Below are 13,456 nucleotides of genomic sequence, written 5' to 3' on the forward strand. Positions count from 1 at the left end.
CCTGTTCATTTTCTTCCTCTGTTGCCCGATTTCATCCCATGCCTAGACGCCATTTTCATGGATCTATGACAACTCAGGCTAGTAAAACACAAGGGCAAAAGACTCTGCGGTACTTTTGCTGAGAACGCTCCTGCCCGCAGCCCCTGAGGCGGCGGCAGGGCTGGCCCGGGGCAGCGCCGGGCGGCATCGCCGCTTGCCACCCATCACGCACGTCAGAGCGGTGACGGGGAAGAACTACATCTCCCGTGATGCTCCACCCCGACCCACCCACACCGCCTGTGCGCGGCGGCGCGTTGCACCGCGGGAGTTGTAGTCCGTATCGGCGGCGCCGCGGAAGTGACTCGGCGGTGCCGGGGTGAGCGGGGGCGTGTTGACTTTCCGGGGACGGCGTTCATGGAGGCTCGGGAGTAGCGAGGCGTCTGAGGGGGTTCGCCGGCCGCCGCCATGTTCGGCTGCCTGGTGGCGGGCAGGCTGGTGAGCGCTGCCCGGGCCCGGGCGGGGCCCTCAACCCGCTCGGGGGCGGGGTGGAGCTGCCGCAGGGCCCTCGGCCCCCCGGGCCCCAGGCAGGGGCCCCGCCTGCCCGGCGCTCGGCTGGCTCCTGCCCCGCGTCCCCACAGGCTGCTGCCTGGTCGAGCGTCCTTGCCGGGAGGCGCTTGCCAACCCCCTGGCAGTGTTGTCTCCTCAGAGACAAGCTGGGAGCTTAAAAGAAGCTTTTTAAGGCTAGATTGTGCCTTGGCTGCAAGGATGTGGCATCTCGGGTAAAGAGGAGGGTATCTTTTGCTCTGGCATTCAGCCATCCTTCTGCTGCCTTTCTCAAGGTCTATTGTATTTCCTATGTGAACAGGTTTCCATGATCCTGGGGTTGTGCCAGCCAGGTGGTCAACAGCCACTTCTTAGTGACTTGGCAACCTCTTCTGCACCCTATTTTCCTCCTACGCACATGGGGAGCGAAGGTATTCTGATCCTGTAGTCCCGGGTGGGATATGTGTTCAGTGCAGGTAGAACAAGACTGTTGTGTCTTTCTGGTAATATTTTTTGCAGTTGTTCTTCTGCTGTGTTTGATTTTTATCTGGCTATTTGCTCTTTAGGCTAGTACGTTCCTCACTTTTTGTTATGTACCACTTTAGGTGTATTTCTGTAAAAGGAAATTCGCAGACAGATGAAGGTGAAAAACATGTTAATACTAATAAAGGTTTTGTTCTCTTTAGGTACAAGCTGCGCCCCAACAAGTGGCTGAAGACAAATTTGTATTTGATTTACCAGACTATGAAAACATCAACCATGTAGTGGTCTTCATGCTGGGAACTATACCATTTCCAGATGGAATGGGAGGATCTGTCTATTTTTGTTACCCAGACCAGAGTGGGATGGCAGTGTGGCAGCTGCTGGGGTTTGTCACTAATGAGAAGCCAAGTGCCATCTTCAAAATTTCTGGTCTCAAATCCGGTAAGACTGGTAGAACATAGCAATTGCTGCAACAGATGTGTTCCTGAAGGCATAAGGGATAAACGTGTGAAGGTTACTTTGAACAAAAAGCTACTTAAAAAGGCAGCACACTGTGTTTTCAGATAGTTTTGAGCAGATGTACTAAAAGCAGCCTGTCATCATCATGGAAGTCTGTCTGTGTGTTACTGTTCCTTGTGAAGTTTCTTTCTTGTGTGTGGTGTTGATCTGGAAATTCTTCTAAGCAGACTTGATGTGTTTTTGTCCTCTGCACGGAGGAAAAACGATCTTGTAACTTCCCTGCCATGTTTTTAGGTGTTTGTCTAGACATACCAGCAGCATTTTCTTTCAGCTTCCTCTGCTAAGTGCTTGTATTCTTTGTAGCACAGACAGGTTTTGCAGGGAATGGAGCCTGGCAGTGGTTTCTGACAGCTGGCACTACCCAGCCAGGGCCAGTTGCTCTATAGAACTGTCCAACAGAGGGTGTCCCCATTGGAAAGCAGCTTTCCAAATGTTTTAGTACTTCTGGCACACTAGTAGAGTGAGTGTGTCTCTGTGTGTTTTCCTAAGTATGAGGGGTGTGCTGTGTGCATTATAAAAATGATGAGACATTCCAATGACACACCTTTGTTCTATAAAAGGGAAAGATACATCAGTCAAGCAGCTTAAAGTGTTACAGTGATAAAGTAGTACACATCTTTTGTAGGCTTGGATCTACATCTTTAGTCTACATCTGTAACTCAAATTTCTGTTGAATTAAATGTTGAGGTTGCTCTGCTAAAAGGTATTCATTCATAACATGGCATTCTTTTTTTGAGTCAATGGTATGTGGCAGTTTGGTTGAGATAAGGGCTCTTAAGCTGCTAAGCAAAATTAATTCTGATCATACACATTCCTCAAAAATTTGGGCTTTCTTCAGAAGAAAGAGCACCTTCCAGAAGGGTTTGGGGGTTGTGGTTTTGTGTATCTCAAAGCTGTGTAGTTGTGCAACAGTAAAGCATATCACCAGTGCTTTTGGTGTCTATTTCTCGTGCTTGAAAGACTCACTGGTGTGTGCTCTCAGACAGCTTTGGAGGAAAATGCATTTTCAGATGCTTTTTGCATGATTAGCCATAATTTCTTGGTAAGCATTGCTCTCAAGGAAGAACTCAGTGACATAGTTGAACACATTTGCAGTGCCTTGAGGCACTGCACTGCTGTGCTTGATTTGAGTAGCACAGAGCTGTGCCACTCCCATTGTTTGCAGCTTAGCTATGACTGAGGACTCAGTCTAAGCTACAAAATCTAAGTTTCCATGGTCATAAACAGTTTTAAGGTGGAGAAGACTACATAACAGAGAGCTGGAATCATTGCAAGACATTGCTGATGCTTGAACTCTGCATTTTGGGTTTAATACCTGGTTGAGAGGACCAAAGATGTGTCCCTGTCAGCTCCCTGGGAAGCAGTGGTTGTAGCAGAGTTTCATTTACACATAAAGAAGGGGCTTAGAAATGCTCCCTGCTTTGGAATTGAAAGGTTTTTATGCTTTCAGTTGTGCCTGAAGGTGTGGTAGAATAGAAAACAAACTCTGGACTTGTATTTTGCACCCTTACTTGGGAGTAGGTTCTTAAGTAGGGTAAGAGTGCAGAGCCTTTTCCATGACGGACTTTTCTGCTGTGAGGCTGTTCATGCTCTAATATGATGTCTGCATTTGAGGCCTACACATGGGTAAAGGTTTTGTTATGGTTGGGCTGAAAGGTAATAAGGGCTCAATCATTGAATTAAAGGTTCAATGAAGGGAAAGAAATGGTGGAAAAATACTTTTCTGATAGCAGTTGCTCTGCAGTGATGTAATGTGTTGGAGAATGTAGGGTCTGAATACAAAAAACTGAGCTTGTATTTCAGTACTGATTAACATTGTTCGCATTTGTAAGGTTTGGAATGCTAATTGCAAGAGCCAGGCATGGAAAACATAGAGTGTATTTCTCCTGGTGGAAGGATGGCAATGGGTGCTTTTATTTCATACTTTTAGGCAGACATCTTTCCAAGGCCGTGGTTCTGTGGGAGTTCTTGGAAAGTGAATGGAATGGATGTGTTTTATTGTTTGGATCATGACTGTCTAAAGTAATCATACATTGTAACAGAGCCGGTTGATGAAGATGTTACATTTTTATTTCAATGTCAGTTTCTCAGGTGAAGATGTTACAAGACGAAAAACTTGTACCAGTTCTTGCTGTACAGCTCTGCTGTTGGGATTTTAAGAATGAACTTGAGTCTTGGTTTCTGATAGCTTGTATCAAGCAAGCATCTATCAACAGCAAATGTGAGATCATACAGCAATAAAATGGCGTTTCTCAGAAGAGGTTCTAAGTATAATTTCAGGAAATGAACTCTCTTCTCACTTACCTTGTGTTAAAGTAACATTTTAATAGGAGTGCTTTACTCATAAGGTAGCACTATATTGCAGCTGTAGGATCTGGACTAAGGAGTAGCACTTCAGATGAAAATGGTGCTGAGTTTGTGAGTGTACTTTCTGTATGGATCTTTGTTTCTTTGTGCCTTGTGTCTCTGCAGAGGAATGGTCGAGTTCCTGAGGTCTTCAGTCCTGATCTCAGTTCAACTTGTCAGACTGATTTTGCTGGCTGGGTTTTTTACTAAGTGAGATGGTGCTTTGGATTTCCATTAGCCTTTCTTGAAGCTAAAGACAGTGCTGACTGGTCTGCAGGACAGCTCTTGATTAGCTTTGCTCTCTCCTGCTACTAAGAGGCCAGAGAGTGCTGCAGAAACATTGCCTCTGTGTTAAGAGGATACTTGACTATTGTGTTCCCACAAACACAGGTGCAATATTAGTTTATTTGTTTACTGATAGCACTCTGGTCCCACAGGCCTTTTCCTGCATTTTCCTTTAAAGATGCTGACAGAAGAGTACATGATTTAAGTGACTCTGAGTGTCTGTCCTTCTTTGCAGAGACCTTGGCTGAAGCTGGGACTGAAAGTATAGGTTCAGAAAGGTCAGAAGTGAGGGCAGAGGGCTGGGATAATGCCTGTGTTTGTGGCATGCAGTTTGGGGATGGTTCCTTGTTTTTTCTGTGACATTTGCTAAGCCAGAGGTTTTTCTGTTCCATGACTATTTCTTTGACCTTTGCTGATTTTGGTGGGTTTTAGCAGTTCAGATGAGACCTGGAGCTGCCCAGCCCTCTCTGAGTCAGAGGGATCACCAACCAGTGCTCTCTACTTTTTCAGAGTGGGTTCACTAGAGTGTGGCTTTAATGAGCGAATCAAACAACTGCAGCAGTGTTGCATATTTCCTGTTTATCTGCAATTGCCCAAATGTGAATTAAAAGCTTGGTTCCTGTAGAGAAAGGTTCTGCTGTTTTTCATTCACTGATCATATTCCTTCTTGAATCCATTTACTTCATAGGGAGCTGTAAAGTAATGTTTTTCTGGCTTTTAGAATTTTCCTAATAATCTGTTGTGCTTTTTAAATGTCCCAATCACACTGTTCTATCTGTTGTGCTTGTGTGTACTTTTGCCTGTGCTTGGACTGTGGTTTTTCTGCATTTCCTGGGATAGGGAGATCCCTCTGGTGGGAGCTGGGGAATGCCTTCTACAGGAGAAACACGGTGGTTGAAGTTACACAGCCTTTACGTGTTTGCCAGACCTAACGTGTGCTGTTCGTGGTGCTTTCAGGGAAGGGAAGTCAACATCCCTTTGGTGCCATGAACCTCCCACAGACACCAACAGTGGCTCAGATTGGAATCTCAGTGGAACTGCTGGAGAACCTGGCCCAGCAGACTCCTGTTGCAAGTGCTGCTGTGTCATCAGTAGATTCATTCACAGAGGTAGCCTGGACTTTCCATTTTCAGAAATTCTCTTTCTATGGAAGTCTCAAGAATTGAGCCTCTGAAGCATTAATTGGGGAGTGGGTAGGGGATGCTGCTGGGGGTGGCAGTAGGACTGTAAGCAACCTAATAATAGTCAAATAATTTGATTGGATGCTTTGATACTATGAAATTGCTTTTTCTTACAATGAAAAATTGTCTCCTGTAAAAGACTGGAATTTGCGTCCTCAGTGACATGAGGCCAAGAGATTCATTTGTGTCAGTGTCACTCTACTGTAAAATTATTTATTCTTCTTCTTATGGGAGCAGCTATGACTAAATACATGTAAGAGAGAGTAGATCTTTGGTGATTTGCAGGTGCTGAAACTTTAGTATATAGATTTGCAGGGATGGTCAGAAATTACTCACAAGTTAAGGCAAATGTGGGCATGGATGCAGAGAGATATTCAGGTGTACCACTTTCCCTGGAGAAATCTTTCTGATGTTGCTCTGCAGAACTACAGAATTAAGCCCTTTCCCACAGGAAGATTTTCATTTGTTTTTCCCCAGTGCCTTCTCTGTGGATCAGGCCTTGGGCTACAATGTGCCATTTTTTAACCCAGCCTGGCCCATTAGTTTGAACCTCTGGAAATCCTCAGCCAGCTCTGGCAGTTAGTTGGAAGTCTGACAGCAGTCCAAGGCAAGTTAGACCTGCATAATGGGTCTTGATTTCCCTAACACTGATGGCTCTGGCATTTTATTCTAACATGTCAGCAGTTGGTGAGGCTTTTCTTCAGGCCTTTTTTACCTTCTCACTTTCCTTCCAGGTGCTTGCTGAGGGAGACTGGTAATTGTACAGTAATCCTAATACTGTAGCTGATGTTCTTTGGCAGTTTACACACATTGTAGCTCTAAATAGGTAATGTTTCATGCAGAAAGGTACCATGACTAGGAGCTGAACAGCAGCTATTTGTGTATAGTACAGTTAATTGAGCTTTTCCGGAGTTGTTAGGGGCTAAGGACACCTACATAATATTTCTGATTCCACAAATTTTTATTATAGCAGTAGTTAAGTTAGGAGGAATAAAGTGCCACAACAGGTCATTTGCAAAGTGTCTCATGGATTTTTCTGGCAGTAGTATTGAAAGAAAAAAAAAACACCTCATGATTGCATAACATTTTTACAAATGTTATTTTCAGTTAAATGAATTTTTCTGTTGAAAAAGAGCAGCATCTAACTCTTAGCATCTTAACTGAAATTGTAATTGCCTTCAAGGAATGCAGTTGACCCAAATGGTGAAGTACTACGTACTCCTAGAGAAAATGTGTGAGGTCAAAGTGGAAGGAAACCTTTGAGAGGGAGTAGATTGCAGAGGAAGGGCATGTATGACTGGGAGCATATATGTGAATAATGAATAGCTTTCATTTAATATTTGACATCAGCTCTTTGGAACTGCTACATTATAGCAATAAAAGTATTTCTTTAATGGCAAAATCATCTGTTGCTACTCTATGGCGTTGCTCTCCTGTTACGTTTTTAGTAAGTTTTATGAAGATTTATGATTGAAAAAATATGTCTTTTTTATGAATATAAACGTCTATAAAAAAGAAGTAGGACAAAACCATTGAGATCTGCATGTGAGTAGGGTGAGACTGAGGGTAAGGCATATGATTTCTTCTGCTCCTTTTGTCAGAGGAGAGCACAAGATTGTGCATTTATTAACTCAGGCTCTGTTTTTCTGTATCATTTCACTGACTGTGAAATTTTCTATATGGAAATACCTTGTTGTCCCATCAAAACAAGTTATAACTTTTTTTTTTTTTTTTAAGAAAAAAAAACCACAGTAGAGGAAATAAGGAGGTACCATAGACTTGCATATTTGTAGACTGGCTGGGAATGTCCTACAGCCTCATCATCTGCACACAGGGCTTGCTATTTCTTGGCCTCTCTTTCACTCTTTTCTTTCTTAGTCCTACAGTTTAGGAGTGCCCTGTGCATCCTTTAGGTGTTTTCCCCACAAGATCTTGAAGTAAAAGATGCCAGGACAGCAGTCCTTCTGTGGGGAATGCTAAAGGAAATTGCCCTGTCACTGGAGTCTGATGAGATGTAAATAGATTGCAGACTTTTCCAGTCATTTAACAAGTGTTTTTCTGGGAGCTGGAATGGCAGCTTTGGCCCAGTCTGGAGTTCTTCTGATTATTCAGTTTGGAGGAGAGAGACAGCTCTTGTCACTGCATCACTTCTTTGTCACAAACAGAAAAAGTTCTTCCCAAAGCTGTTTGTCCAGTTGGATGAACTTGAGCAGGGAGAGGGCAAGTGAAGATTCTTAAAATGATTTCTGGATGCCAGATGGATCTGAGGGCAAGACTGAAGCTTAGGATGTTTTGATCATTGTCTCTGGACCTACTACATCCACCTTCCCACTGTGTTTTAGATGACAATGCTAAAATTACTTCATGTAGGAGCTGTATATCTGTTAAACTTTTGCACAAAAGTTCAAAGAAAGAACTTCCCTAAAATATCTCTTCTTTTCTTTTTCAGTTCACTCAGAAGATGTTGGATAACTTCTATAACTTTGCTTCCTCGTTTGCTGTCACTCAGGCACAGATGACCCCAAATCCTTCTGAAGCTTTCATTCCTGCAAATGTAGTTCTGAAATGGTAATGGCAGTGATCTCTAGTAACAAATGTGTTTTTTCCCAGGCATTAGACCATCATTTCTAAGCACTGAACTACTGTCATGCTATTCAGTGAGATGATGCAGAAGTATTTCAAATTGTTGGTGTTTATTTCTAGTATAGACAAGTCCTGCCCACTCTTTTTATATTTATTTGTCAGCTTTTTTTGTTGTTGTTAGACAAGTGCTATGCAACCAGTGAAACTTTTTTTGTTCTAAAAAGGTTGCCTTTGACATAAGTGCATTTGCACTGTGTTGCAGATAATGCAAATGCTCTAGAGTTTGGGAAGACAGGGCACACTGATATTGTCAATTTATGCTTATTTGTTTTATTTGGTCTCTTTCTAGGCATAGTTCCAGCATAGTTGCCTTAATTAAGAATATGTTAGAGGTGATGAAATCTTGTTACTAGTTGACCTGGTTCTGTCACCAAGATCCTTGAGTGTAAATACACAAGTCCCTCTGGGAGTTGTTTTCCAGGGACTGGTTTAATAACTGTCTGGGGATAGCCTGTGTAGTCTGGAGATAAATTGTGAACTGCAGGCAATCCTTTAGGTTATCTGAAATGTCTTTCCTATCAGTTTGGCCTTATTTATTTGGCCTCTGCAGTATTAACCTAAGCCCTTTTAAAATCAGTATTTGAGACTATCTGAATACAGTTTTATCATTAGTGAGATCTCATTAATATGCAAGCAGTTGATGAGAGCCATATATATTGTTTGGGAGTGTAATTTGATGCAGATGCCTTGTGTTTAGAAGGTAACTACAAACTCCATGAACTGTATGTGGGTAGGGTCTCTGATGTGACTGGTCAGTGCCTGGGTGAGGCTGAATTAGTTTAAAACCCTTCAGTCTTTTCTCACTTAAGCTGGGCTATGAATTATGAGGTATAGGAGAACACTTTGTGGTTTCCTTTGTTTCATTGGCAGCACCTTTTGATTCCTTATATTTGGGGTTTGTGAGGATTAAAAGGGGGGTTTTAACTTTTGTGGCTCAAAGCCTATAGGCTTCTCTATTTTTTTTTCTTGTAGAAAGGCAGAGAAATTGTATATTTTGTCTGTTTCTTCACTGTGTGTCAACAGTGAATTCTGATGCTGTTTATGATTTGCTTGGTTTTGTGAGTATGGAAAGTGAAATTGGGACAACATGTGTGCATACATGTTTGCCTTCTATGTTAGAGAATTTCATTTCCCTATTTGATTTTACTAAAACATGAGCATCCAGCCTCAGATTCATACATTCATTTATGATTTCCTATCCCAAAAATGCTATGCATAAAACAGTCACTTAGAATTCATGGACTTGTTTAGGTTGGAACAGACCTTTAAGATGGAGTCCAACCATTCACCTCCTGCTTCCAAGTGCACCACAAAGCCAGGGCCAATAAAACATGCCCACATGTCTTTTAAACACTACCAAGGATGGTGGCTCCACCACTTCCAGTGCTTGACAACCCTTCAGTGAATAAAATTTTCCTTATGTCCAATCTAAATTGACTTACAATTTTACTAAGCTTGAATGAGTCTCCTCTGGGATACTGCTTTAATGAAATTCATCATGGGGAAATACACAAGTCTAACTGCAAATATTCTAGATATGCAAATGGACTTGTGATTACTAATTTCCTGGTGTGAAATAGATATAATTTATCATGTTCTCTGCATAGACTAAATTATTTGTACCCTTTTTAAAAAAAACAATTTTATATGCAGGAGGTGTTATTTTTTGGTTGGTTTTTTTTTCTAGGTATGAAAACTTCCAGAGACGTCTGACACAGAACCCTCTCTTCTGGAAAACATAAGCTTAAATTCTGTCATTTGGAGTTCTTTCTAAAGTGTTATCTGAAAGATGCATCAAGTAACTCTACTGAAGATTTTCAGGGGGGAGGAGGGAAAAAACCCAAACGACGATTAGTCTAAATAGACAAGCTAGTAACTTTTATATTACTCTTGAACAGTATTTAAAATTAAAATCAATGAAAATTACTAGTCTGCATGTTGGTTTATTTAATTGAAGTGCTTGGCTACAACAAGAAATCAGTGTTCCATGTAGAAATACTTCTTTGAAACTGCATTTAAAGTGGAAAAAATTACAAGATGAAAAATGGCAGCACTGTGTCATACTTGTGTGATGCTCTGGGGTGTTGTACACAAACTGAATGCAGATTTTTCCTTCTTTACCTCATCTGAAGGGTGATCAAATAACTGTGAATATGCTGATGGTTTTCCTGCTGGTACTTGCACTGTAAGTCCTTCCACTTTGTGGACAACCAATATTCTTGTCCCCAGCTCATATAAATGGTACAGCAGTATTTCCCTCTTTGGCAGTAAGACACTATTGAGCTTAATCTTGGAGAACCTATCTTTAACTTTTCCTGTATGAAAATGTAATGAAGAGGAATCTTTGGGAACTTTGGCTGTGCTAGAAGAATTTTTCCTGGTAATAAGAGTAAATCTTGTTTCTCTTAGAAATGGATGTGGGGTGTCTGATAATGCTGTTTAGGTTACTGGCACCAAAGGCTGTCACATTTGTTCATAAATCCACAGGATTTTGGGGTGGTCTGAGTGGTTCTCATGACCAGTACAGTTTCTGCTAGTGCCACACATACCCAGGTATCTCATAGGTGAGCTCCAGCTGGCCCTTCTGTTCACTAGATTAGCTTGATCAGAAATACTATTTTGAGCAATAGATCTTGCTTTTGTAAATTACTTTCTGTAACCAAGGACTAAGACTTGTTTCCAAACCACTGGCATGAAAATAAAAGTTTTTACTGGTTTCATTGACTGGGGAACGAAGCCTTTAAGGAATCCTTTATCAAGTCAAGTCAGCCTTAGGTTCACGTGTCCTGAGAATGGAAATTCCATCCTTCGAACGTGCTCAATGACACCCCACGTCATTTCTGGCTCAGCTTAAAATGGACTCTTCCCTTGCAGAAAAGCAGAGGGACTCAAGGAATAAAAGGAATGAGCTCAACCTGGGGCCCGGCAGAGGAGGAAAACAGACTGATGAAACCCAGGAAAGCTGTTGTAAGAACAGCTTTTGAAAAGCAAAACTAATTCTCCCCCAGCTAATTTATGGAATAAAGCTCATGGTTATTTCCTAGAAGCCATGGCACAGATGCAAGACCTGAAAACTTGAGGTTGCCTGCTTGATTAAAGCCTTAATTTTCTAAAGGACACTTTTGTAGGCCAAATGTTTGTAGAGAAGCAGCAATGAGGAACTTAGCAGAGGCCCAGGCTGAACTCCTTAATCAAAATGGGTCATTAGGATCATTCTGTGTGACCTGTCAAATTCTGCTGTAGGATGTGGTAGTTTTGTCACACAGGTGGCAGATGCCTCACAGAGCTGGTGATAGAAGTGGATCAGAGGAGATGAGGGACCAAATGGAAGTGAGAGTGGTCATTGCTCAGCTTCTCACACAACTAAGGAAGGATCTGGCTGGTGTGGAAGTAGTAATTAACACTTCACAAGCCATTGCAAGGCATCACAAGTTAGGGCACAATTTAATTAACAAAGGAGTGATTTATTTGTAAGAAAAACAGGTATTATCTACAACTTCCTCATCTGGCCAGAGCTGCCCTCTATGAAATAATCCTCATGTCACTACTCCTTCTGGCAACGTTCTACAGCTCTCACTATCTGTCATGGTTTGGTGAAGAGAAAGTCATAGAACTAACAGTATTTAAACCCAAGGGCCCTGTTTGGGCACAGGCTGTCACTTTGCTGCTCACTCTTCTCTCTTCTAGATATAACAAGCTACTTCTGCTCTGACCAAAGCTGCATTCTGGTTATTCCAGATGCTGGTGGGATTGTTGTTTGGGCTTCAGGAAGCCAGACAGGCCAGACTAGACCATGTGGGTGGGATCTCTAAGTCCTGCATGAGTGCTGTGGCTGCTCTTGCCCCTGCTCCAGTCATTAGGGCTATAAATGAAAGTATGTAGTTATATGGGGTTTGAATAATTCAGTAGTGTAGATTAGGAACTTCTCCCAGTGCTGCAGCCACTGTGGGTTTAGCAGGTGTCTCTGAGCTCACTGAATGTAGCACAGGCTTGAGAGCATCATTGTAAATTAATTTTCTTTCCTGCTGTGACTCAGCTTAACAGATCAGAAACTCACAGAGGGAACAATCTATCCCCCTTCAGTATCAGTATTTTGCCTTTCACAACTGTTGTGCAAGTATGAACTGATTCATTTCTATAGGCTCTGTGGATGGCCAGACTATGCTTCTGAAGCTTAAGTGTTTTATTTTCCTCAGCTTTGAAGCATAGGATTATGGTGGGTGAGTTTCACTAGCTCTGTGAGATCCTGTCATATGATCACTAGTTAGGATGCTTGAGGAAACACACATTCAGTTTGTCTAAGGAAATTTAATTTAAGAAACTCCAGGGTCTTCTAACCTGTCTCCCAACAATACTTCTAAAATGGAAGAACAGGATTATAGGAAAAAATCGGAGGAGTAACAAAGATACATACATTCATCTATTTTGCCTTTAACATATCATATATATATATATATATATATATATAATATATACTTTTTTTTTCTCTACACACGAAATACTAAAATTCATTTCCCCAGGTATAGCCAGAGGTATAATGCCTGTAATAATAACAACTTCAATGTAATACAAATTATTTTGTAATGATCCTCCTACAAAAAATTTAGAGTAATTTTCCCATTCCCAGTTTCTAGATACTACGGAGTTCCAGTTCTAAAGAAAACTGTAAAAACCCATAAAATACTGTCTATTGATTGTTAGGCTTTGAGGCTAAACATACCCTTCCTTGCCAAACTCATAACCATGACAGGGGTAGATATATTTCCCTCCACTTTGGGACATTTTCCCAATTGTTTTCCCTTCCAAGACAACAGGACTTGTTAGTTAGAGTGGGGATTCTTGTCACAAGGGCCCTACCTGTTTCTGTATCTGCCCTCACCTTACCACCATGCCCAGAGAAAAATTTAAAACTACAGGAAGCAATAAAGAGCATATATGGCTGCTGGCTTATACAGAAACAGATGCAAAATTCATAGCAAGTAGTCAAAATTCTAATTATGCACAGGATTTATTTGTTTTCTAAAAGTTGCTTCATTGCTTGTTCATTGTAAATATTTTTCTGACACAGCTCATAGTGACAGCGAAGCATTCTCAGGTGAACCTAACTGTGTCTGTAGCACTTGCAGAGGAAGTTAATTTCTTGACTTCTAGCCACGGAACCACAGCTCCCCAGTACACAGTGGTGAAACATAAGCATGAAATGCACCAGAGAAAACAAGCACTCCTACCTATACTAGGAAGGGCAAAAATCGATCCATATTTGCATAAATTTTTTTTGGCTTAACATTAAAAGCCTCAAGAAGAACCTGATTTAAAACTGCATTGTGGTAACATTCTTTATTCATACACCACCAGATGGAGCATCACCCCAGGAAATAGGACCATACTCTGAGAAGAGAGACCTTTTAAGGGAACCACTCATTTAACAATCAGGAACCGGTTTTCTATTTCTACTTCCAGCTGTGGTGCAAACCTTC

At 41.7% G+C, this 13,456-nt stretch overlaps 1 protein-coding gene across 5 annotated transcripts; it reads left to right on the forward strand.

Annotated features, from left to right (window-relative positions):
• Positions 1–279: 279 nt before the first annotated feature.
• HIKESHI (heat shock protein nuclear import factor hikeshi) lies at positions 280–9,905 on the forward strand. Of its 5 annotated transcripts, none has more exons than XM_009102717.4 (6): positions 364–474; positions 845–953; positions 1,209–1,446; positions 5,113–5,264; positions 7,786–7,904; positions 9,667–9,905. In XM_009102717.4, exons 3-6 carry the CDS (start codon positions 1,296–1,298, stop codon positions 9,719–9,721), a joined length of 477 nt encoding a protein of 158 aa, XP_009100965.1. In that variant the 5' UTR covers positions 364–474; positions 845–953; positions 1,209–1,295; the 3' UTR covers positions 9,722–9,905. The 5 variants fall into 5 exon arrangements, with proteins under 5 accessions (XP_050835545.1, XP_009100964.1, XP_009100965.1 ...); XM_009102718.4 differs by lacking the exon at positions 364–474 and adding an exon at positions 493–758; XM_050979588.1 differs by lacking the exons at positions 364–474; positions 845–953 and adding an exon at positions 280–355.
• Positions 9,906–13,456: the final 3,551 nt, after the last annotated feature.

This window comes from Serinus canaria, chromosome 1 (genome assembly GCF_022539315.1).
Source record: "Serinus canaria isolate serCan28SL12 chromosome 1, serCan2020, whole genome shotgun sequence".
Taxonomy (NCBI): Eukaryota; Metazoa; Chordata; class Aves; order Passeriformes; family Fringillidae; genus Serinus; species Serinus canaria.

What these genes read in the sequence shown, in the direction of transcription:
- HIKESHI (XM_009102716.4), top strand. Translation starts at nt 445, where the DNA reads ATGTTCGGCTGCCTGGTGGCGGGCAGGCTG. An exon ending in AATTTCTGGTCTCAAATCCG is followed by an intron (nt 1,447 to 5,112) that starts GTAAGACTGGTA and finishes TGGTGCTTTCAG; the next exon opens with GGAAGGGAAGTCAACATCCC. An exon ending in CAGTAGATTCATTCACAGAG is followed by an intron (nt 5,265 to 7,785) that starts GTAGCCTGGACT and finishes TTTCTTTTTCAG; the next exon opens with TTCACTCAGAAGATGTTGGA.